The sequence below is a fragment of the Protopterus annectens genome, chromosome 2.part2 (genome assembly GCF_019279795.1).
Source record: "Protopterus annectens isolate FY-2018-M chromosome 2.part2, PAN1.0, whole genome shotgun sequence".
Lineage (NCBI taxonomy): Eukaryota > Metazoa > Chordata > Ceratodontiformes > Protopteridae > Protopterus > Protopterus annectens.
Genome location: NC_056730.1, coordinates 506,062,839 through 506,089,326, shown reverse-complemented (window position 1 = coordinate 506,089,326; position 26,488 = coordinate 506,062,839). Strand labels below are relative to the sequence as shown.

At 44.6% G+C, this 26,488-nt stretch overlaps 1 protein-coding gene across 1 annotated transcript in view; it reads right to left on the bottom strand.

The window, feature by feature from the left end:
* AUP1 (AUP1 lipid droplet regulating VLDL assembly factor) overlaps positions 1 to 26,488 on the bottom strand; it is an 831,864-nt gene that overhangs the window by 605,732 nt on the left and 199,644 nt on the right. Inside the window, exon 3 of the mRNA XM_044064448.1 lies at positions 12,082 to 12,232. Within this exon, the coding sequence (XP_043920383.1) occupies positions 12,082 to 12,232 (151 nt within the window). The remainder of the gene's footprint in view (positions 1 to 12,081; positions 12,233 to 26,488) is intronic.

The following is a 26,488-nucleotide window of genomic DNA, read 5'->3' as shown; positions in this document are numbered from 1 at the left end:
GAAGTCCACTGTTTAACATCTCTGCTAGGTACTGTAATATTTTAGGTAAATTTAGTACCAAAGGATTCTGGCCCTTTTTCTGATTCCAGGCACAAAACCGTTTCCATTTGGCGGAGTAGGCTTTTCTAGTAGAAGGTCTTCTGGCCTCCAAGATGACATCCTGCACCTCCTTGGAGAGGAGGGTCTGTTGGGAAATCAAGGAATCCTCCATGCGGCTAGATTGGGGGTTTTCAGCTGACTGTGAAGAGTTTTGAAGTTGTGCTGGGACAGCAGAAGAGGCACTAGAGGCAGTATCCATGGTGGGGAATGCGTCAGGCTCTTCAGGAGTGGATACCAGTGTTGTCTTGGCCAGTCTGGAGCAATGAGAATCATGTTTGGCCTCTTTGCCCTGGCTTTTAATAGAACTTTGGGCAGCAGAGGAAGAGGTGGAAAGGCATAGACTGTCAATGTTGTCCAATTGAAAGAAAGTGCGTCCACTCTCCTGGACTGTGGATGATAGGTCCTTGAGCAAAATTTTTTCAGTTGGTAATTTCTGTGGGTAGCAAAGAGATCTACGTCTGGCTGTCCCCATGCCTGAATTATCTTTGCGAAAACTTGAGGATGCAACTTCCATTTGTGTGGATCTGTCATATTTCTGCTTAGCTTGTCTGCCAGCGTGTTTTCCTTCCCTGACAGGAATTGTGCTTGAAGTTGGATTTGCAATTCCAGAGCCATGTTCCAAAGGGACATAGCTAGTCTGCACAGGGGATATGAATGAGTTCCGCCCTGTTTGTTTATGTACCACATCACTGTGGTGTTGTCTGTCCTTATCAATAGCTGGCCTGGATGCAGTAGGTCTTTGAAGGCCCTAATAGCATTTTGTACTGCTAGCATTTCCTTTTGATTGATTTGTAGGTGCTTCTCTTTTTGGGACCATTTGCCCTGAATGCACTGATCTGTCATGTGCGCCCCCCCCCCAGGCGTAGTCAGAGGCGTCTGTTGTGATGATTTGATTTGCTTGAGGCATGCAGAAGGGGAGACCTGTTTCTTTGGCATGCTTGAGCCCACCACAGAAATTCCTTTTGAAGACATGGAATGAGTGGTATAATTGTTTCCAAACTGTGGCTGTGTTGAGACCATAAGTTTTTTTTTTTTTTTTGGTACCACTGAAGTTTCCTCATATGCAGCTTTGCACATGGGATCAGCAGTATGCAAGATGCCATGAATCCCAGAGCCTGCAGGACTTTCCTTGCAGTCAGCCTGGTGAAGGTTGCCATTTTGCTGAAGTATTGAGATAGTTGCCCTTGCTTCTCTGGCGTGAGGTAGGCCATCTGGGTGTTTGTATTCAAGCTGGCACCCAGGAAGATTATTGTTCGAGAGGGTATTAGTTTTGATTTCTTTTTGTTGACAGTGTATCCCAGAAAGTTCAACAATTTTATTACAAACGCCAGGTGTTTCAGAAGTATGTGCTTGCTGTCCGCTTGGATCAGGCAGTCGTCCAGATATGGGTATATTTGTATCCCTTGAAGTCTGCAGAAGGCAATTACTGATGCCAGGCATTTCGTAAACACTCTGGGCGCAGTAGATAAGCCAAAGGGCAATGCAGAGAATTGATAATGGGTTGAACCTGCAAGAAGTCCGAGGTATCTTCTGCAATCTTGTCTGATAGGGACATGCAAGTATGCCTCCTTGAGGTCCAATGTTACCAGTCAAGACTCCTTGCCCAGCATGGGAAGAAGCTGCTGTAATGTGAGCATCTTGAATTTTGCAGTGCAGTAAGTATGTGTTTAGGATGGATAGGTCCAAAATAGGTCTCCAATCTTTGTCCTTTCTTGGTACCAGGAATAGTCTGGAGTAAAAACCTTGACCCTGTTCTTTTGCAGGTACCTCTTGAACAGCTTTCATGTCCATGAGAGCTGAAATTTGCTTTTGTGCCTCTGTCCTTTGATTTTGTGGCAGGTTTGGCATGCCTCTCATTTTTGGAAGGGTGTGAAAGTGGAATCTGTAGCCTTTGTCTATAATGTCCAGGATCCATTTGTCTTTTGTGACAATATGCCAATTTTTTGAAAATAATGCTAATTTTCCGCCTAAAGGTGCTGCCATTAAAGCTTTGCTTGGCATGCAAAGGGGAAAGTCATTGTGTCTGCTTTCTGAATGACTGTGATCTATCTTCTCCACCTCTTGGTGTAGGTGCTTGCCATTGTCTGGCTCTAAAAGAAACTTGAGATTGCCCTCTACCCCTCGGGCGCCTGTATCTGCCTCTGAGGTCTGTCCGTGGCTGGAAAGGACCAATTTTTTGAAGGCCAGTTTCTGCTGAAACGTGGAGGTTGTACCTGTAGGAAATCTTTCACTGTTTGCATTGATCTTGCCTTTTCCTCCATTTTCTTTAGTACCTCCATTTTCTTTAGTACCTCCTCAGCTTCAACACTAAACAATACATCTTTTTGAAGAGGTGCATCTAGTAATTTAGCTTTGACATGATCTGGTAAGATTTGCTCTTTGAGCCAAGCATGTCTACGTATGACAGATCCTGTAACAGCAGCTCTATATGAGGCCTCTAAAGCATCAAAACCACACTGCAAGGTATGTTTACCCACTTGCTCTGCACTATGCAACAAATCCTGCAACTCCTTTAAATCTGGTTGCTCAGGTTGTGTCATTTTGCTTTTCAACTGAGATAACAAAAACTGTTGATACTTTAGCATATGGAACTGACAGTTTAATGCCCTCATTGTTAAAGTGACCGAGGTGTATACCTTTTTCCCCCCACCTTTCTAAAGCTCTGGAATCTCTTTCTGAAGGTAATGGGTTTTTGGCAGTAGAGGCCTTATTTCCCTTGGGACCCTGTGAAATAGTTTCTGGGTCAGCAGCATGGCTTTTGTATAGGAATTGGTGTGAATTAGGAACCCGGTAATACCGGTCAGGTTTAACAGGAGCTGGAGGTAAAGAATCTGGGTTGAGGCTGGCTTCTGTGTACACATCATCTAATATATCCAAGACAGGAGGGATAGCCAGAGGCCTGTGCTGGGGAAGCAATAGAAAATCCCTGAGCCTTTTCTTGGAATCTGAGTAATCTTGGCCTTCCCAGTGAAAGTGTTCCCTCAAGGTATGTAAGGCTTCCCCAAAATAATAATCCTCGGGGGGGATGGACTCCTCAGCATCAGAGTCTTCAAAAGGGGAATATGAAAATTCCTGGCCCTCAGAATGTTCTGAGGTAATAGAGACTTGATCTGAGGAAGGGTAGTCTTCCTCCAGTCTGGGCCTTTTGTCCGAGGGGGGTTGAGAACCCCCGATGAGAGTAATCAAATCCTCAGCCATTTTGAGCATCTGTTTTTTAGGCATGGGGCCTTGAGAGGGGCTCCTGTGGGTCTTGCCTTTTAGTTTTCATGGCTGCTTTAGATTTTGTGAAAGCCTTAATGGAAAAGGAGGAAGGCCTGAAGACACTTTGAGAGGTGGCAGGCCTGTCTAAAATCTGAGTTTCCCCGCCAAGAGTGGCGTCGGTATCTGTAGTCGGAGTGGGGGCCGAGGAGCCTGCGACCTCGGGCACAGAAGACACCGCTAAAAAAGCGTCATCGGTACTCAGGGGCTGCGTAGGTGCCTCGCTGAGAACCGGAGCACTGGTAGTCGGCTTTAGCGTGGTGTCGGTAGAAGCCGCGGACCTCGTGTGTCGGTCCTTATCTTTGCGTCTTTTACTTAAAATTGGAGTCGGAGTATCAGACGACATAATGTAATTAAATTTTTTACCAAAATAGTGTTGGGCGAACTCCGCCCGACGCTTAATAGTGCGTTTGTTGAATCTAGCACAAAAGCGGCAGGCAGAGACGTGGTCTAGGCCTAAGCAAGGAATACAGAAAGAATGGAAATCCTTATGCGGTATTTGCTTCCCACATGAAATGCAATTAACTTTGTCTGACATCGGTCTGAGGCAAGAAAAGTTTCTAGCGGGTACTTAGCTTTCTAGAAGACTTCGGCTGAAATATTTTCGTAAATCTCAGGAGCTGGCCAACCGGCACTTGCAAACTGCTTCTGCTTCGGGCACTGCGCGGCAAGAAAGACTGAAGAAGATGGCGTCGGCTGGTTCTTTTATACCCCTGCCGCACTGACGTCAGGGAAGAAGCGACAACCGACGCCGGACCTAGACTTTGGAATTCGGCCGACCGAGGACCCGCCTGACAGCAGGATAACCCAACTGTTATGACTGCAGCTGTATGCACGATGAACATTTGATAATGCATAGAGCCTGCTCTGAAACACATGCATTTCCTGCAAGACTCCCTTATGAGAATGTGCTGATAAAACTTCTTTAAAGTCTAGGGTGGCTAGCCTAGAGTCCTTGGCTAGCATAGGAAGCAGCTGTTGGAGAGTAAGCATCTTAAGCCTTGGAACCACCAGGAAGGGATTTAGAATAGACAGATCCAGGATACAGCTTCTAGAGTTTTCTTTCCTGGGGACCAGAAACAGTCTAGAGTAAAAATCTTGTCCCTTATGCTTCTTCTGGGACAGGTTGAATAGCCTTGATACTGAGAAGAGAAAGTACTTGGTTTTGGGCCTCTGCCCACTGATTTGGGGGGAGGTCTGGCCATCCGCTTGGGGTTGGCAGTGAGTGGAAGTGAACATTGTATCCCAGGAATACAGATTCTAAGACCCATGTAGGTCAAGGATAAGTCATTGTGAAATTTTACCATAGGATGTTGGCTTAGTACTCCCTGCTTTAGAGGTGGGAGCACTCCATTGCTTAGATCTGTGCATACCCGGAGACTATAATAGTGGTGGCATGCTGGCCCTAGGTTAAGACTGAAGGTCAGGGAGGGACTGGAAAAGACCAGTTTTCTCAAGGCCAATACCTACTGAATCTAGGTGGCTGTACCTGTAGGAAATGCTTTAGAGTTTGTATAGATGTAGCTTTTTCCTCCATCTTTTTGAGGACGACTTCTGCTTTATTGCCAAATAGGCATTCATGATTTAGTGGTGCATCTAGTAATCTTGCTTTGACATAGAAGGCATGCTTGGCTTAAGGAACATATCTTGCCAGACTAAGACCCGGCCCAGTGACAGCAGCCCTGCAAGAAGTTTTTAAGGCATCCAATCCACATTGTAAAGTATGTTTTCCAACTTGGTTAGCAGAATGCATCAACTCTTGTAAATCCTTATGTTCTGCACAATCAGGAATCAACCTCAACTTCTGTTTAATTAGTTCCATAATATGTTGCTGATACTTTAACATATGAAACTGGCAATTTAAAGCCATGATAGCAAGAGTAGCAGAGGTGTATATCCTCTTACTCCATCTATCTAAAGCCTTAGAGTCCCTGTCCGAAGGGGTAGTGCTTTTGGCTACTGTAGCCTTAATGCCTTTAGGTCCCTGGGAAATGGTCTCTGGATCCGCAGTAGGATTCTTAGAGAGAAAATTGTGGGAGTCAGGTACTCCGCATTATCTGCCAGGATTCCTGGCCACTTGAGGCAAGGTATCCAGGGTAAGACTGGATTCCAAGAAGACATCATCTACAATCTCCAGAACGGGAGGGTATAGCTACAGGCCTGTGCTGAGGCAAGTCTAAAAATTCTCTGAGTCTCTTTTTGGACTGTGGGTAGTCCTGGCATTCCCAGTGGAAATGCTCTCAAGAAATGCAAGGTTTCACCAAAGGAAAAATCCTCTGGAGTGGAGGCAGAGGGGATGGAATCCTCTGCATCTGAATCCTCATAGGTAGATAAGGGAATGTCCTTGTAATCAGAGGGATCAGAGTCATCAGGCTCACAGTCTGTAGAAACAGGAGGAAAATCAATCCTTTGTCTCAGAGGGGTAAGGCTGGCTTCCCCTAATTAAATTTCTTAGGTCTTCAGCCACTCTAAGCATTTGTTTCCGTGGCCTGGGAGCTTGAGCATGCGCTTTGGTCATCTGTTTTTTAGGCGAAGTGCGAACTCTGGGCCTGAGAAACTTACAAGTTTAAGTCAAAAACTGAGATGTCTGTTTAATATGAACATTAGAAGGTTGGAATACACCCTCGGAAGCCGGTACCTGCACAGCGGCTCCGGACATCCAAGGTAGAGACATCCGCAGGATCCAGAGACGAAAAAACAACTTGCAGCATACCAGACTCAGAAAGGGTCTCAGCAGAGGCCTGCGACTCTGCAGAAGTGGGTATCCGGGGCTGCGAATGTGCCTCACTGAATACCGGCCTATGCGGTTTGTCTGTGTCTTTATCCTTACTTTTTTCGGAAGATTGGTAGTCGGATGGCTTATCAAAGCCATTTCAGAAGAACGAGAGCGAAAGAAATCGGCTACAAAAATAGCCACAAGATGAATAGTTCGGGCGTTGAACAAGGCACAAAACCGACAGCGAAGAACATCGTGGTCTAGGCCTAAACAGATGGCGCAGTAAAAATGAAAACCTCTGTGAGGTACTTGCTTTCCACAGGCCAGACAACTATTAACTTTTTCTGACATCAGAGCAAGAAAAAAAGGATCCCCAATGAGGTACTTATCTTTTAGAAGACTTCAGGTCTGAAACTCAAAAAATGAAAATTTCAGGAGGTGGCCGACCGACACTTGTGAACTGCTTCTGCTTCAGGAATCGCACGGCAAGAAAGACTGATGTAATGGTGTCGGCTGCAGGTTTTATACCCATGACGTCCTGACGTCATGAAAGAAACGACATCGGACGCAGAAATCCCAAGACTCTGGTATTCAGGCTGACTGAGGACTACCTGCAGGCAGATAACCCAAATGTGATGACTGCAACTGTGAAACACGAAGAACATCCAGTAGATGTTTGGTTGGGGCCAATAGTCTAAATATAGAAACACCCGGAATCCTTGCAGTCTCAAGTGAGCTGTTACCACTGCCATGCATTTGGTGAACACTCTGGGGGCAGTAGAGAGACCAAAGGGCTGCGTTCGGAATTGGTAGTGATTAAGTGGAGGAATCTTCTGGAGCGTTTGTCCATTTTTGTGTGGTAATATTCATCCTGAAGATCTATCAAACACATCAAATCGTCTTTCTCCAGAAAAAGAAGTGTAGACTGAACCATGACCATACGAAATTTCATTTGTTTGACAAATATGTTTAGGAGGCTGATGTCCAGAACTGGCCTCCAGTCCCGTCTTTTTTGGCACTAAAAAGAACCTCTAGTAGAATCCGGATCCTATCTGGTCTGGGACTGTTTGGAAGGCCCTGTTTTGAAGCAGCTTTCGGATTTCATGAGCTGCTACTTCCCTTTAACTGGGTGGAACATCGGGAATATGCGTTAGCGGACTTGGGTAAAGGTCAAAAGGTATGTGGTAACCTCTGGCAATTATTGTCTGCACCCAAAGATCTGTGGTTATTGTTTGCTAGGCAAGGTGGTGCAGAGAAAATCACCCCCTGACTGCTTCCAGAGCTAAGCAATCAGGCCTCTCTTCAGGAGCGCTAACGGGACTGTCCAGAGAAGGAATCTCTGGATTCCTGATTATGCAGATCCCCTCTGCCTCTGAAGGGGAGTCTTCTGGTTGAGTTCGCCCTCTGCCCTGGGAGGAAAACTCACCATGTGTGTCGCAGAAAGGACCCTGGGACTTCTTTTACCACATTCTTCCACTCCTCTTACTCCTAGAATAGAATCGTTTTGGGGAGGAAAAACTTACATCTACTGCAGACAAGGTGTTACCGTCATTTTCACACCTGGCTAAAGTGTCTTTTACCTTGGGGCCAAAATGAGAAGAGGCCTCTACAGGGGCATCTGAGAAGAAGACTTAAAGGGATCCGCAAAAATCACATATGCACATCCAGGCACGACATCTCATGACAAAGCCTGCACCCGCTGCTCTTCTTCGGTGGAATGAGAAATCAACCGCATGGAGGAGTTACAGATAAATTCCAGGGTGGCAAGCTGTGAGGCAACTTTGTCATGCACCCCATCAGCAACTGTTCCTGCAAGGGTTTCTGAGAGTTCTGAGATTAGATCTCTTTGAAGCCGGGTAAAGTGTGCCAGACAGTTCAGGGACCGAATGGCGAAAGTTGCTGAAGAATACACCTGCTTCCCAAGTATCTCTATCGTCCAAGACTCCCTGTTAGGAGGATGGACAGTAGAGCTCTCCTCGACTAGCTCTTTCTTAGTGGCTGCCACCACAACCATAGCATCTACTGGCAGGCCCTTGGACCAGTGTGGACTGTCCTTTGGAGGAGAAAGAAATTTGTCTGGTCTCCAGGAGATAGGTTCAATAGCATCAGGATTCTTCCAGGTGCGCTGCACTACGAGTTGAACCAGGTCATCTGCAGGCGGCGTCACCCAGGAAGTAGAGGGCCGGGCACAGAAAGCCTGCAAGAATACAGACTCCTCCGAGGAAGGGTGGTGGACTTCTAGTCCCCCTCGCTGCTTCAGGATCGCCAGTACATCTCCAAAGGAGACATCCTCAGGGGGCGACCGTGAGGACCCTTCCCCTTTATCATAGTCTGTATCTTCAGTGAAGGATTAATGACTGGAATCCACATGCTTCCTCTCGCACAATCTCTTACGAGGTACCATTGAGGAGGACTCTGCAAAGTGGGTACCTTGTGGAAGGATGGCTTGAGGTTCCCATGCCTTGAGTTGTGGGCTATGTCAACTGTGGCTCAGAGGGAAGGTATATATGGGTCTAAGGCACCGAAGGTAGCAGCTGGGAGCCTGCCGAGGCAATTGCCCGCTCCATCACCTGGAAAGCAGGTTCACCTGAAGAGGGATGGGAGCCCAAACAGAGAAAGACAACCTCAGGACTGGGGACACACCGAGCTGCGATGAACCCACTCCCAGGGAAGGAGCCACGAGAGGACCCAGTTCCGCCAAAGCAAATGGAACCGTAGTAGACTGCGTTGAAGAAAAAACAGGCACCACACTAGGAATCACTGTGCCGACTGGCAAGTGTTGATCCCAAGGATGGCCCAGCTCCTGATGAGTTGAAGGCCAAAGAGTAGACTTCTGAGGCATGATAAGGTCTACCAATGGAGCCGAAGAAGCTGGAACCGGGAATGGCGTCGGTGTCAAAGACTCAGATACCTCAAGGGAGGTTGAAGAAGGAAAGTATGTAGGAGTCTATGGAGAAAGATCCTCAGCTCTGGGTTTGAGGGAGGATTTGGAGGGTGTTGGGAAACCTCTGGCCACCAGGAGCTGATCCACAAGCCTCACTACGTCCAGTTCTGAAAGGCTCCTGGAACAGCTTGTGGATATCCCCTACGGGGAGTCAGGACGTTCTAGGAAGGGGCTACATTGTGACCAAAAAATGAATCCACCGAAGGGGAATACCAGGTCAGAGGTCAAAGGACCAGCATGATGTACAGGTAGGGGGGAAGTGACCGGTGTTGGAATTACTATTTTTGGTGCCAAAAGGGAAGCTGGTAATGTTGTCACAATCAGCGTCACAATTTGAAGAACAGGTGCAGAGAGCGGCACCATAGTCGGCTGCTGAAATGCCGGAATCGAAGACGGCACCATGAAGGGGGTTTGAGGCCCCGGTGCAGAGGATGTTGGCGCCAGTTTTGAGATTTTAGCCTTCAGCTCCAAAGATTTGGACTCACTAGTGTGAGGAGAAGAGTGTACAGATTTGCTTCTCTTTTTGTGTTCTTTCTTTGGAGAGGATGAGCACTCTGTTAGCCTCCACAAACAGAGATTTAAGGAGACCTTTGAGCATGAGTATTTTTGCTTTCTGCCAACGTGAAGGAGCTAAAGGCTTTACGAATGTCACACAGGGTTTTACAGAAAGGTGTAGTACCCTGAGGCTATCAACATTAGGCATTTTCCTGTCACACACGTCACAGCACTTAAACCCAGTAGTACGCTTTCTCAGGCATCGTAGCACAAAAAAAAATCAAACGCAGAAACACACACTCAATCACAAAGAAGAAAGGATTTTTTTTTTTTTTTGAGTACTACAGTAAAAGGGGAAAGAAAAGGGGAATACCAACAATGGTATTGAGAATTACCTCAGAGGTAAGGGAAGGCCTGTACCAGCAACGGTACAAAGAGTACCATTGCTGGTACAGGCAATAGCACAAAGAGTACCAAACTTGGCAAAAAGGGAGGAAAGCGAGTGAGAGAGGGGGGCACTCACACAAGTAATGAAAAAGTACGCGATTACCAATAGGCTAACTAGGTATATGCAAAACAGAGAGAGAGAAGAAGCTTTAGCAATAGGCAAAATACAAAAATTTATAAATGACTTAGCTGAGAGCTGGCCTGACATCTTTATTCAGTATGGGACAAACGAGACTGGAGGTAATACAGAGAGGGGCACTATGGGTAAGACTTAGCTTGAGAGTTTTTTGGCTGGCGCGAGCTTGTTTTAACGGCCGACTAAGTTCCGAGGACGGAACAGACCCCAATGAGTAAGGAATGAATGATAATTAACAACATCAGATGGTTACTTTTCTCTGCCTCTTAAAAGTAACTTCACTAAACTTTGCATGAACTCCACAAGGTTCAGATTTATGCCAATGATCTAAATAAGAAACATTTATTTTGACTGTCACCATGGGTTAATCTATCACAAGTCCTGATGGCAAAATACTGCCGAAGGCCAACAAACCAAATACAGAAAATTAAAATGGAAGGTCAAAGCAGAGGGCCAAGGTGCAAAAAAACTGGAGCAAAATCCCAAAAAATCAAAAAAGTGTCAAAGGAGAAGATTAAAAGAAGGCCAAAACATATAGTGTGCGGCCTGATGACACAACTAGAAAGTCTGTCACTGACCTTTGATTCAAGAAGCTCTAGTACTAAGTAGATTTTCGAGTATCCTTGTGGTCAGCAGTATACTATTGTACTCCCATAATACTGAAGTGAGAGTTTGGTTATAAGATGAAGATCTCAATTTACCAGCCATCGTTGCCCTTATTCTCACCTATAGTGGCAAGCTTTAGGTAGTAAAAGAAAGGATGACAGCTCACATAGATGCGAAGTTCCTTCACAGGGTAGCAAAGTTCACTGTCCACAACAGGAACAGGAACTTGACATTCCTGGTGGCCCTCACAGGTAAGTCAGTGCTCTCCTTTGTTAAGTTAACTGAGGTAGTGTGGGCACCTTGTGAGGATGGCCCCTTGGCAGCTCCCACAGGAAGTGTACTATCTACGGCCTACTGGGAAGAGGACCTGATGAAGACCAATGACAGAGTGAAGGGTTCATAACTTTCACTTCAACTGGAGAACTCAAACAATAGAGATTATTGCTGAAGAATAAAGTCTGGTGTGTATCCTGCTCAGCTTATCTCTAGAACACTAAGACGGTTTTGAAAATGGATGGATAGTCTGCTTCATTGTTAAGTTACCTTCTTGTAAAATATGACTTATTTTAGCTTTTATATCACACACCATATATGTGACAGATCTAAGTTTCCTGTTAAATTCTGAAAATATTGTTAATGTGTTATGTCGTTTTTTTTATATTACATACAACTGCTGAAAAATCTATCCTATGCTATAATTTTTACCCAAAACAAGGTCTGCGCAATTAACCTTCTGACGTTATTACTAATCAAAAATCTTAATACATATTTTTGGTCAATATGCCAAGTCAGTGATTGTGTACATAACTGTAATGATTATTCTGTACAGACTTTTAAACATGTCTGTCCTGCAACAGTCTTCGTACTTCTCTCCATTTAACAAATTTAAATAAATAGATCTACCTCATACTTAAAAATAAGCTATATTTTGTTCACTGTACTTGCCTATTTAATAAAACCAAGCACATATGCAAAACAAACCAACCAATGACACACTATCTATAGAAGGTAAACACCTAGTAAGGCCTTAAAATCTTCCTTTTGCAGTTGGACCTTCCAAGTTTACAAAGACTACAAGCAGAAATCTTAACACATTAAAGACCAATCAGCTGTTTGTGGCATCATAACAGAAATAAAAGACCAATAGGGATAATTTAATTCACTGGCAAAATAGTTCCAACAAAATAATTCTGTTCCAATTATGATGACCATTAACTGCAAAATGAATAAATTGGACTAGTAAGCAGAAAAGGTGAACTATGTAAAACAGATTACTTTTGTTCATGAAAGCAAAGTATGGGCTAGCATGCTATTCTAAATGGAATTTGCATAAAAATGAATGACACAAGTGTCTCCGCTAAAAAAAAGAAAGAGACTTACCGTGTTACACGAGGTAAGGAGGTTGATGACATTGTGATCAAATGGTGTTACATGATTACAGATGTATACCTTGACAGTTCTGTCAATCAGTCGTGGATCATTCTGTTTAACCAGAAGTCCCAGCACTGAACACATAACCCGCACAATAAACCTGCAGGACAGGAAATAAGTCACAATGATACAATCACTAAATCATACAGAAACTAAACTGTATTATGTAAAAAATATATAAACACAAGGCTACAATGTCTGGAATCCAGCTTTCAACCTTGGGGATGACTTAGAGAAGGTCAACAAAGGAATGGAGGAGGGCAAAACAGGGCAGTGCATAGTACTTATTTTCACCAAGCCAAAGCATTCAACACAATACTCCACACACAGGCAATGTAGACAAACTCTCAAAATTAGGTATAAACATTTATGTTATCCATTGGATACACCAGCTGGCTTACGGATAATCTCCCCTTATCCTAACTTCTTGGGCCCTAGCTCCACAAAGACACCAGTCACTAGTGGAGTCGTTCAAGGCTCAGTTCTGGGCTCACTCTTTTTTGGAAACTACTTCTCTGAAGTCAAGACCAATGTCAAAGGCCTAAGGATGACCAAGTTTGGAGAAAACTGCAAACTAAGCAGTCACAGAATCCTTCAAAGGCACAAATACCCTCCAAGAAGGCCTGACACAGATTACGAACTAGTACCAGAGCCAGTCTACAACTCAATGCCAAGAAATGCATAGTAGCACTCTTCTAGGAAGACTGTTATCCCTGGAAACAACCACACTGACAATACTTCCCTAAGAGTAGAACTAGTGGTAGACAGTATCTTTGTCTTTGACTATCATATTTCCCATGTTAGTAAGAAAATCACACAATGTTGCACTAATTATAAGCAAGGGTATGGCATTTAGGCCCAAGGATGTCATTAGTCCTCTGTAACCTCAGAGCAAAACATTTGGAATGTCCACAGAAGTTCCGCACAAAAATGCATGGCGTAAATATGCCCTACACACAGCACCTCAAAGCCCCATCCCTGTACTCTGTCTCTCTATAGACTGCCAAGAGGTGATCTGTGGTTGGCCTAAAAGCCACCCTCCATTCCTAATCTGATGGACCAACCAGTTTCACATCAGCAAAACAAACACCACCAGAATTACTTTATCAGGGAACCTAAAAGTACAGTTTTGTACCTACCATAAATGTAGATGTTCGAGGATCCACATTGCTGCAGTCCTAACACTTGGGTAGTCCGCTGTCCAGTCGGCCCGAATACCAAAGTATATGGCTGACGTCGGTCAGGGCGCATTAGACTGACGTCAGTACGTCAGGGTACTAATGCGCATGACCGACGCCATATCCTCAGTCTTTTCTTGCCCCAGATGTCAGAAGACCCTGAAAAGGTAAGGCCAAAAACCAAAAACTCCCAACATATCTGCACCAAAATATATATATATATATATATATATATACAAAAATTAGCAGAATATAACCTCACCTACACAACCACCCCTAAACACAGAGGGGAAGGAGGGTGGGTAAATTGGACTGCAGCAATGTGGATCCTCGAACATCTACATTTATGGTAGGTACAAAACTGTACTATGTTCTTCATTCCACATTGCTGCAGTCCTAACACTTGGGTAGAATCCCAAAGCAGAGGTAAGGGAGGCTGGCAAATCATAAAGAAGCAGGAGCTGTCAACATGCCTTGCAAAATAGCTGTGGCAAAACCAGCCCTAGATTTAGAGTAGAGAGGAAGGTGGTAATGCTTAGAGAAAGTATGCACTGAACTCCAAGTAGCTGCCTCCAAAATATCCTTAGTTGCCACCCCCCTTAGAAATGCTGTTGAAGTGGCAGTAGCCCTAGTAGAATGAGGCCTAATCCCAGCTGGAATCTCCTTGCCATGATGGGTATAACAAAATGCAATACAAAACCCAATCCACCTAGAAATAGTTTGTTTTGACACAGGCTTGCCCTGAGAACTCAAAGCAAAAGAAACAAACAACTGCTGAGACTGCCTAAAATCCTTAGTCCTGCTCAAATAATAACGCAATTGCCTGTGTACATCTAAAGTGTGCAAAATCTTTTCCCCTTTATTTTGGGGATCTGCATAAAACGTAGGCAAATGAATAGTTTGGTTTAAAGCCACACTAGAAACCACTTTAGGCATAAAGGAAGGATTAGTACGTAATGATACCCTATCCTTATGAAAAATCAAAAGGCTCAACCGCCATAAGGGCCTGTAACTCAGAAACCCTTCTTGCAGAAGTAATGGCCAACAAAAAAGCAGTCTTCCATGACAAGTATTTCAGTTCAGCAGTAGCTGCAGGCTCAAAAGTTTGTAGAGTAAGTTTCTCCAACACAAAATTGAGATCCCAAGCAGGAGTAGGAGCTCTCACGGGGGTCTTATATTCTTTGCCCTCTAAGAAATTGCTTGAACAAAGGATGTGAAAACAAAGGTGGGTCACAATCATAGTGAGCTGAAATTGCTGCAGCATGAATCTTAATGGAAGAGAAAGACAAACCTTTGTCCAATAACTCAGTAAGATATTGAAGAGCCACACTCAAATTAGGCTCTGAAATCTCAAATTCTTTGCTGCAGTCCAAAATAAAAATCTCTTCCATTTTTCTGCACACTTTCCTTGTACTAGGTCTTCTGGCTTCCATAATCACATTTAAAACTTGTGGAGGAAGTTGAGACCTGCTGTCTTTCAAAACAGAATATGCCAGGCTGTTAGATGAAGAGAGTGAAGCTTGACATTGTGCTCACGACCGTCCTTCCGACTCAACAGATGTGGAATCATGGGTAATGGCCATGGAGGCTTCTTTACCTGACTCCTCAGTTATGGCTACCAGTGCTGCGAGGCCAATCTGGAGCTATTAAAATCATCCTTGGCTTGTCTTGTCTGACCTTTAGAAGCACCTTTGGAAGAAGAGGCAGAGGTGGAAACGCATACACATGAAGATTTTTCCAACTGAAAGAAAGAGCATCCACTTTCCAAGCTGTGTGATGAAACCTCTTTGTGCAAAACTTTGGCAGCTGGTGGTTTAGTGGAGAAGCGAACAGATCTATGTCTGGAGTTCCCCAGGACACTGTCAACTTTTGAAATACATGAAGATCCAGTTTCCACTCGTGGGGATCCATGATTTGTCTGCTTAACACATCTGCTAAGGAGTTCTGTGCTCGGCAGAAACCTTGCCTGAAGAGTTAGTTGCAAGCTTAGCAGTCTCCCATAAAATCATTGCTTGCCTGCATAGTGGGTAAGAATGTGTTCACCCTTGTTTGTTGATGTACCACATGACAGTTGTGTTGTCTGTTAGAATCAACACCTGCCCTGGAAGAAGTAACTCCTTGAAAGCCATTAATGCAAACTGGACTGCTAACATCTCCTTCATGTTGATATGTAGATGCTGTAGTCTGGCAGGCCACTTGTCTTGTATCCACTTTCCATTGAGATGAGCTGCCCAAGCAATGTCTGAGGCATCTGTCGTTAGAATTTGACTCGCCTCTGGCCGGGTCACAGAGAGTCCCTTGTTTAGGTGACATTCCTGAGCCCACCACAAAAATTCCTTTTGAATGCAAGGTATTATTTGAATGACAGTGTCCAAATGCTGGCAGTGCTGTGTCCACACATTTTGAGATACCATTGTAGCTTCCTCATATGCAGTTTGGCATTGGGAAGCACCAGAATACAAGATGCCATGAACCCTAAGGCTTGAAGGACTGTCCTTGCAGTCAGCCCGGACTGAAGAGATAGTTGATGGAAGTAACTGGAAAGATTCTTTTGTTTGTCCGGGGTTAAAAGGCCATCTGGGCTGCTGTATTCAGTCTCACACCCAGAAAGCACATGTCTTGAGAGGGTACTAGACTGGACTTTATTTCGTTCTAGAATACCCTAGGCATCTTAGCACTGCTATGACATATTCCAAATGCTGTAGAAGGTCTTCCTTTTCTTGAGCCAGAATCAGGCAATCGTCCAAGTAAGGATAGATTTGAATTCCTTTTAGCCTGAAGTAAGCTATCACTGGAGCCAGAACCTTTGTGAATACTCTGGGCAGTAGATAAGCCAAAGGGCAATGCAGAGAACTGATAATGAGAATTTCCAGCTCAGCAGATACTTTCTGCAACTTAGTCTTATAGGCACATGAAGGTAAGCTTCCTTGAGATCTAAAGTTACCATCCAGTGATCTTTGCCCAGCAGAGGTAAAAGTTGTTGTAACGTCAACATTTTGAACTTGGGAATGTCCAGATAAGTGTTGAGGATAGATAAATCCAAAATTGGTCTCCACGTGTTCCCCTTCTTTGGTACTAGGAACAGGCGAGAATAAAATCCTAGGCCCCTTTCTGGCACAGGAACCGGCTGAATGGCCCCTATTTGGAGTAACTGAGAAATTTACTTGAGAGCCTCTTGCCTTTGTAGAGGAGGAACGCCTGGCATGCCTTTGAAAGGAGGCAACGTATGGAAATAAAACCTGTAACCGTGGTGAATGATATCCAGAACCCAATTGTCTTGGGTAATTAAATCCCAATTTTCTTTGAAAAGAGACAGTCTTCCTCCTAGAGGTGCCGCCAGGCGAGAAGGTACTGGCAGCTGAAAAGGCAGGTCATTGGGTCTGCTTACGAAAGGACTGACCCCTGCCCTCACTAGAAGTCTGAGCAGGTGAACTCCCTGCCCTAGGCCTAAAAGCACCTTGAGCTCTCCCCCTACCACGTCTAGACCTACCCCTAGACTGGGAATCATAAGCAGGATAAGTCCATCCCTTAGCAGGCCAATTTCTACTAAACTTTGGAGGCTGCACCTGCAAAAAATCCTTAACAGTTTGCATAGACTTAGCCTTGTCCTCCATCTTCTTTAAAACTGCTTCCACAGGCGAACCAAACAACACATCAGACTGTAAAGGAGCATCCAAAATCCTTGTCTTAACATGCTCAGCTAAGTTCTGATCTCTCAACCAGGCGTGCCTCTGAAGAACAGAACCAGTGGCAGCCACCCTGGAGGAGGCCTGCACAGCATCAAAACCACACTGCAAGGAATGTTTACCCACTTGTTCAGACACATAAACTAAATCCTGCAACTCTTTACACTCAATACCTTCCATAGAGCATCCACCTTAGATTTCAACTGTGAAAGAAGGTAATTCTGATATTTTAACATGTGAAACTGACAATTCAACGCCCTCATGGCTAAAGTGGAAGAAGTATACACTTTCTTTCCCCATCTATCCAAAGCCCTTGCCTCTTTATCAGGAGGGACAGGATTTTTAACAACTGAGGCCTTCACACCTTTAGGCCCCTGAGAGATAGTTTCGGGTCTGCCCTAGGACTCTTAAAAGATACTTATGAGCTTCAGGCACCCTATAGTACCTATCCGGTTTAACTGCGGCAGGCGGCAAAGAATCAGCCTTCAGGGGAGCCTCTGCAAACACATCTTCCACTACATTCAAAACAGGAGGTATAGCTAAAGGCCTGTGCTGGGGTTAAAACAAGAATTCCCTAAGCCTTTTCCTGGAATCAGAGAAATCTTGACCTTCCCATTTAAAATGCTCCCTCATGGAATGCAGAGTCTCTGAAAATGAAAAATCCTCAGGAGGGTAAGCTGAAGGAGTAGAATCATCCACAACAGAATCAGAATAAGGAGGGTACTCCTGCATGTCTTCAGCCGAAGACTCAGAAGCCTCGAGCATTGCTCAAAACTCTCAAACTCAGACTCCACCCTAGGCCTCTTATCAGGAGGGGGCATAGAACCCCTTATCATAGTAATCAAATCCTCTGCCATTTTAAGCATATGTTTCTTAGGCAAAGACCCTGAAGTACTAGGAGAAACCCCACTGAAGCAAAACTTCGGCCTGCCCCTCAAAGCCTTGGAAACAGAAGGGGAGGCTCTGACCACCTTAGGAAGAGAGGGAAGAACAGCCACCTGAGAAGCCCCCTCAGCCTGGCCTACTTCCTGAGAGGATACACCCTGTAACAGTAAAGTCTCTCCCTGAGACTCCAAAGAAACACCTGGCAAAACCTCCGGCTCCACTGAGCCCTCTAAAGAACCGGCGTCTGGGACTGTCGGTTCCTCCTCTAGGCTTTGCTGTTTTGTCCTTGCGTTTTTAGCGAAGCGGCCGGAGCATCCGGCGGCATTTTATAATTACAACGCTTCCCAAACACTAACCTGGCACAGTCTAACCTTCTCTTAATAGTGCGTTTGTTAAATCTAGCACAAGGCGGCATCCAACAACGTCGTGCTCAGGCCCTAAACAAGGTATACACAAAGTATGGTAATCCCTATGAGGTATCTGTTTCCCACAAGAAATACAGTTATTCACTTTTTCTGACATCGGTTAAATACTGAGGCAAGAAAAACCAAAATATTCCCCAGTACTTAGCCAACTTTGATTCGGTCTGAAACTCTGGCTTCAGAAACTTTCAGAACGCCAACCTGCACTCGCAAAATTGCTTCTGCATCGGACCATGCGGCAAAAAAAGACTGAGGATATGGCGTCGGTCATGCGCATTAGTACCCTGACGTACTGACGTCAGTCTAATGCGCCCTGACCGACGTCAGCCATATACTTTGGTATTCGGGCCGACTGGACAGCGGACTACCCAAGTGTTAGGACTGCAGCAATGTGGAATGAAGAACATCCTCATCTGCAACATAAACAGGACATGTTGGAGGGACAAGTATGCGTCTCAAAGACTACCACTTCTCTGCAACAGGCTTCCAATCAACATGAAGTAAAGTTCTTTCCGAACCCAATCCGAGCAAAACTTGGACAATTGGATGAAGAAGTGGAAATTTACCCATGGTCTAGCACTTAGTCTCTAGCAGACAGAGGCAGCCTATAAATGCTTGGCCACCCATGACAAAGTCTACATATACCCCTTAAAATAACCTTAGGGTTTCAAAACTTGTCAGATGCATTTGAGAAGTATGGATAGACTTAGAAAAGGCCCCCCCCGGAGTCATTAGCCAAGTAATCACCTATAAACTTATATCTTATAACAATCTCATTCTGCACTCAACCCAAACTACAGTCTTCTAAAGCTTTAAATCAGAGTCTGGTTACACAATAGAGAATAAATTTAAAATTCCGCAACAGACACTGCATTTCAATATCAGACCTCCAATTTGTTGCAGAAGTAACCTACAGCAACAGCATTTTTGCCAGAGCCATAAATTCTCAACTTTTGGTTGCAGTCATCCATTGCCCCCCCCTATTTTCATACAATATATGAGAGGAGTCATCATTCCAAATAGTATTTGAAAAGGCCCATAACAGTATATGGATTGCTTTATTACTTCCTTCAGGTAACCTTGAATGGGTTGCGTACAAATACAGTCTTTACACTTGCACAGTTACACATCCTCTTCATTCCCACTGCCCTGCCACTAATAAGCATGCATACCTCAGTCTCCCTCCATGCCTTGACCTCCAATGAAATCACAAGCTACTTGCAAAACAGCCTCACTGAATGTTTCTCTCGCTTTTTCTTTTTTTTTTTTAATACTTGGTAACCTGGTCACACACTAGACACTGAAACATTGAAATTTAGAAGTTATGTACTCACCATAACGTTCCATGTTTGTTGTCCATCTCGCCCATATTCTTGCTGGTTGGGTTCGGAACAGAGTCTCGATTCCAACTCTGCCTAATATAAAAGCTCGAGAGCTTCCACTGGCTCGAGGCGAACCCCTATCCCATGATGCATAGGGCAGAATACCCAGATCTTAGCTGCAAGTGAAAGCAGAAGTAATATCTATCTATGTTTATGAACACAGCATGTCAAACTGACGAAAGGAAGAAATCACAGACTCCAAAACCAACATAACTATATACATATACACACACACACTATTATATATATATATATATATATATATATATATATATATATATCTATATCTATATATATATATATCTCTATATCTATAAAAGGCTATCCGACCGATCCTCCAGGAGCAAAGGAGGGGGAATGTGGGTGGGATGCAAGAATATAGACAATATGAACAATAAACCTGGAATGTTATGGCGAGTACATAACTTCTAAATGTTATGTTGTCCTATCTTGCTAATTCTTGCTGGTTGGGACAGCTTCTCTAGCACCTTCACTCCTGGGTGGCTCATGAAAACAGACTTGTTCTGGGAAGCCACGTTTACTTTGTAATGGATAATAAAGATGTGAGGTCTCACCCAAGTGGCAGCTGCACAAATTGAGTCCATAGGAAGTTTATCTTGAAAGGCAGAGGATATTGCCATTGCTCTTGTGGAGTGGCCCTTAACGTTGCCTGGTAATTGTCTGTTATTTATGCTGTATGAGAAGGAAATACAATCTGTAAGCCATTTTGACAACATAATTTTAGAAACCGGCAATCCTTTCCTTTTTTTCTGAAAAGGAAACAAATTTTGATCTGACCTTCTGAAATCTCTGATTCGATGCAAGTAGAAGCAAAGTTGTCTATGTACATCTATTTGATGTCATTTACATTTTGCCTTGTCACAACAGTTGGGGAAGAACACTGGCAACTCAATAGATCGATTCATATTGTTTTCTGAACATATCTTAGGTAAGAAAGAAGGGTTAGCTCTTAAGGACACTCTGTCTTTGTGGAAAATTATATAAGGAGGGTGTATAGAAAGAGCTTGGAGTTCTGACACCCGTCTAGCGGAGGTGATGGCTACCAAGAAGAGAGTTTTCCAAGATAAAAACGTTATATCACATGATGATGTGGGTTCGAAGGGTGGCAAAATTAAGGCAGTTAAGACAAAATTTAGGTCCCAAGGGGATGGAGGTCTCTGACTGGGGACCTTAGTATGTAGGTACCTTTTAAAAAGGCCTTGCATAGCTTGTGGGACATGATAGACAATCCCATCTCCCCAATATGGAAATTAGATATGGCTGCTCGTTGTAGCCTGATGGTAGCTGCTGCTGCACCTTCATCAAAAAGTTCGGAGAGAAACTCTAGAACTGCCGTGATGCGAGCTGTGAAAGGTTCTATATTGTGTTTGTGTTTAATGGCCCAGCATGAAAACCTTTTCTATTTAATTGAATACAGTTTCCTCGTAGACTGTTTGTGGGAAGAAACCAAAATATGTTTAACTGCAGGGGAAAAATCATAACACCTGGCTATACATGGAATTGGAGCAGCCATGCTGTCAACTTGAGGGTCTGGACAGATGAAAAGTTCCTGATGCGTGGGTTAAAAGATCTGGAACTGGGTTCAGAATCCACAGTTCCTCCAGAAAATGGGTCCAGAGAAAGGGGAACCAAATTTGTTGAGGCCAGTAAGGTGCAATGAGCATCATAGTGCTGTTCAAAGTGCTGGCTTTCTTAAGTACTTTGGTTATTAAGGAGAAGGGTGGAAAGGCATAAAGACGTCCCGAGGGCCAATCATAAATGAGTGCATCCCTTGGTGAATTCCCCAGTGGGGATGAGGGCAAAGTAGCTGCTGCATTTGGCATTCATGGAGGTGGCGAAAAGGTCGCAGCAAGGCTGGCCCCATTTGTGGAAGATCTCTTTCGCAATTTCTAGCTTCTGGGACCACTCGTGAGGCAACAGAATCGCTCTGCTGAGTTTGTCCGCTATCACATTGGATATGCCCGGGATATGCACTGCTATCAGAAAACGTTAAGCGACAGCCCATTGCCATACCTGTTGTGCCTCTCAACATAAGGGATACAATTTGGTTCCTCCCTGCTCATTTATGTACCACACTAGTGACATGTCTGTCTGAATTGCAATAGTTCCTATCCGAAGAGAGTCCTGAAATGCCTGCAACACATATAGCACTGCTCTCATCTCTAGGACATTGATGTGCAAGTGGTTCTCATGTTCTCGCCACATGCCTTGGACCATCATTCTCAGATAATGCACCCCCCCCGATCTGGGAAGCATCCATGGTCAGTACTGCTGAGGGTTGCAGAAATACAAATGGGTCGCCCAAGGGCAACTGTTTCATTTGCACCCACCAGAGAAGATCTTTCTTGCATGAATCTGTAATGATTATCTGATGTGACAGAGGTAGATCTTGCACGGACCATTGGGCAAAGAGTAACCACTGTAGGACCCTCGTGCAGTTCTGCTAGAGGAACTAGAAGAATTGCTGCTGTCATGGTACCCAGAACCTGTAACATACCTCGCTTGAACCTTTCTTTTTGACATCAAGGTCCTGATTTGAAGGTGAAGAGACTAAATTCTCTTGGGATTAAGTTTTGCCACCATTTCTGTTGAATCCAATTCTGTGCCTAAGTAATATGCTGTGAAGGTGACAAGGCAGTCTTTTTGAAATTTATTGTAATGCCTAGCTTGGCGCAAAGTAGTATTGTTTTGTCCCTCACTTGCAGTAGTAGATGCTTGGTGGTGGCGGTCAGGAGCCAGTTGTCTAGGTATGGAAACACACTGAATCCTAGACGTCTCAAGTGAGCCGTAACCACTGCCATGCACTTTGTGAACACTCTGGGGGCTGTAGTGAGACAAAAGGGCAGGGCTTCTTAACTGGCAATGACTGGCTCCCAGCCGAAAGCATAAGCTTCTCCTGGATCACCTGTCCATTTTTATATGGTAGTATGCATCCTTGAGATCTATAGAGCACATCCAATAGTCTTTCCCAAGAAAGGGGAATACAGACTGCAGTGTCACCATCCAGAACTTTGATTTATTTACAGATACATTCAATCTGCTGAGATCCAAAATGGGTCTCCAGTCTCCTGTCTTTTTTGGAACTAAAACGAACCTTGAGTAAGTTCCAGATCTAATTTGGGGACCTCTTGGATGACTTTTTCTAGCAACTTGTGTATCTCTGAAGTTGCCTCGTCCCTCTGACCGGGTGGGGTGTCTGGAATGGACTGATTTACAGGAGGGGGAGTGGAAAAGGGAATGGAATTATCTTTGGATATGATTGTCTGTACCCATTTGTCTCAAGTGATTTCCAGCCAGGAGTTTGGGTACAGTGGTGAGCATCCCCTGACTGCCTCCAGAGAAGAGAAGGTGGCCTTCCTTTCAGGAATGCTGGAAGAGCCTGCCAAAGAATGCATCTGTCACCCTGATTCTGTAGACCCCCTCTGCTGCGAGGTCAGAGTCTTCCATTGTTACTTCCCCCCTTTGCCCCTGGGGGAAGTTTCACCACATATGTTGGAAAAACCTTTTTGGGACTTTCGGAACTACATCTTCCCACCTTTCGGACCTTTGGGATAAGGACTAGATGGGGTGGAAAAACAGACTCAAAACGGCAGACAAAGTTTTCCCCTCCTGTTCACACCTGGTCAAAATTTTTCACCTTTGGTCCGAAGAGAGATGAACCATCAAAGGTTGCGTTGGTGAAGGAAGACTGGAAGGGTTTGGCAAAATTGCATAAACACATCCAGGAATGTCTCCTCAAGTAAATTCCCATAGCTGCTGCTCCGCTCACTCCATCAGCTGCATATGAAATCAGTCTCATGGAGGTGTTAACGACTGAGTTGAGGGTGGAGAGCTGTGAGGAAACTATCTGTGATCCCCGAAGCTACAGTGCCCTGAAGAGCATCTCCTAACTCTTTGAGGAGACCCCTTTGAAGCCTCATAAAATGGGTCAAGTAATTCAGTGACCACAGAGTAAAGACCACTGATGAAAAAGCACACTTTCCATATCTGTCCATAGTCTGACTCTTTATTAGGATGAACAGATGAGGTGGTCTCTGATAACTCCCTTCTTGCTGGCTGCCCCCACCACCATCACATCTACAGGGACACCTTGGTTAGAAACTCTCTCAGCAGGAGCAGTAATAAATTTAAAGGATCTTCGCAAACAGGCTCCACTGTATCAGGGAAGCCCAGGCCTTACGAGAGATCACGTTCATCAATTGGTCATAAGGGGGAAACACCCAGGAGGTGGAGGGGCAAGACCCAAAAGACTTCAGGTACACCGATTCTTCCTCTGAAGGGTTGGTGGGATACAAGCCCCCCCCCCCATTTCGAGATCTCAAGGGATGTCAGCAAGAGAGGCATCCTCAGACGAGGACCGTGGGGCACCCTTCTGAATCATCCACATCAGTATCTGATGTGACAGGCTAAGCGGAGTCTATGTGCTTCCTCTTGCACAGTCTCTTCCGTAGGACTTCCTCAGAGGGATACTCTCGTGAAGTTTCAGAGGAAATTATGCCACCCGCAGGGGCTTACTGAGGCTCCGGGTCTCTACGCTTGGGAGAAGGAGACCAACACTGGCGCCTGGAAGGGAAGAGAAACTGGACCAGAGAGTGGAGCTGTCTGGGGTGACAGCACTCTCCTTCAGCTCAAAAGCCTCCTTGCTCTGCCCCGAAGAGATCCCCCACCCCAGAGAGCCCGGAGAGGCAGAGGATCGGCTCTAGGACAGAACGGGTGGCTCCGAAGCTGATGCAAGAGCTGAGCTCAATCACACCGAGGTACCAAGTAATAGAGTTGGATTGGACAACTATCTGTGCCGACTCCCCTCCCCAGACCTGACAGCTAAGTGTTGGCTCCCAGACTCTTCGAAATCTGATGAACCCGAAGAAATCGAAGCAGATGCTGGAACTGACGGATCCTAAAGGAGGTCCCAGTTTCGACTGTTCCACTACTATTAGACCCACAATCGTTGGCTCTGAAACCACAAGCAGGGTCAGAGGAGGAATTGGAGATGGTGCCTTGAACGGCCCCGATTCCTTTGAGGTCAGAGATGATAAAATTTTTGCCAGTGCCGGTGTTCAAAGCAATCTCTTCGCCACCCGCTCCACATCATCATCAGATAAGCTCCTGGAGGAACAGGATAATGAAGGAGATCTAGCCCTCTCCAGAATGGGTGATCTCAATGTTGGAGTGACCGACTCCAAGACCAGAGATCATCTTCTAATCGGTAACTCAACCGGCTCCGGGGACACAGATGGAGCCAAAGAGGTTGAATTAGATCTGTTGGAGCCAAGAGCCCTTGGTTCTAAAGCAATATTTTTTTTTTTAGGTGGCTCCGAAGCTGGAGTCTCAATGGCAGATCTTTTGGTCCCTTTAGTGTGAGAAGTAGAGGAAGAAGCACATTTGGAGCTCTAAGAACCCTCTAATGATTCCTGGAAAGGACCTTTCAATAAGCATCTGAGCATTAATTTATTTCTACATTCCTGTAGAACCCTGCTACTAAAGCCATGACAAATCGTACAAGGGTCTTGCAAATGGATGGCACCAAGACAATACATGCAGCTAGTGTGTCCATCCGTGAGAGACATTTTTTTTGAGTATACTGATCACACTTTTTGAATCCTGATTGCCTTGATTTTTTTGTTCTTATTCTTTTTCTTTAGACATGTTTACATCCAAGAATTAACAAACCACAAAATATGCACTAACTAGTCTAGTCTAAACTACCACTCGAGCTAGCTAAAGAGTATAAGAATACCAAAAACGGCACTATTACACAATGGAGCTTAGTAACTATGACAACACCACACAAGAAAAAAATACATATATGCAAACTTCAATGTTTTGAAAAAGGCCATAAACCGCCAAAAAGGGCTTAGCCAACTATTTTAAAACACACCAGTACACTATAACAAGACGTCTGTCAAAAAACTAACGGAGGCTAATGAAGAATCCTCCTACTTAAATGGACTCTCCCAAGTAAGAAACAGACAACACACGTGGGGTAGGGGAGCGGCCCTCTAAATTAAACGGGCCGCTGAGAGCCCTCTAACTTAAATGGGTCTCGCAACAAGAACAAAGGGAAAAACACACCAGAAAACAACAAAAAGGGGCAACTATAAACCATCGCACATGAAAAAGAGAACTTTTTTTTTTAGAGAAATTGCTGAAAAAAATATAATTTTAAACTACTTAGCCAATAAGCCAGCCAGAAGACGGCCCGGTCGCTTGAGCGGCAAACGAGATCTGGGTATTCTACCCTATGCATCATGGGATAGGGGTTAGCCTCGAGCCAGTGGAAGCTCTCGAGCTTTTGTATTAGGCAGAGTCGGAACAGATACTCTGTTCCAAACTCAACCAGCAAAAATTACGGGGAGACAGGACAACATAACATCTTCCATTTCTTGGCATCGGTGAGTTCCTGGACTGAAGCAGTGACAACAGCGACATATAGCTACATCACTGTCTAGTATGCAACCTGTTAGCAACAGTTGCACTTTGGGGCCTAGGTAATGGAGCAAAACACTTATGAAAAAAGGAAACTAAAAAATGTGAACTGTGCCAGTGTAAAGAAAAAAGGAAACACAAGCAAGGGGCTAAATAATCATGCACACAAGCATGAGGATTCAGAAGTTTCATAAAAAGCTGCACCAGAAAATATCAGAAGTACATTCCCAAGTCATCATACCACTGCAAAGGCAAATGTTGTGAAGTATAGAGAAACACAGACAAATCACTTTAAACATAAAAAAATTCCACTGTGAAATGACCTACGGTCTAGACAATCAGTCTGAGCACTACAG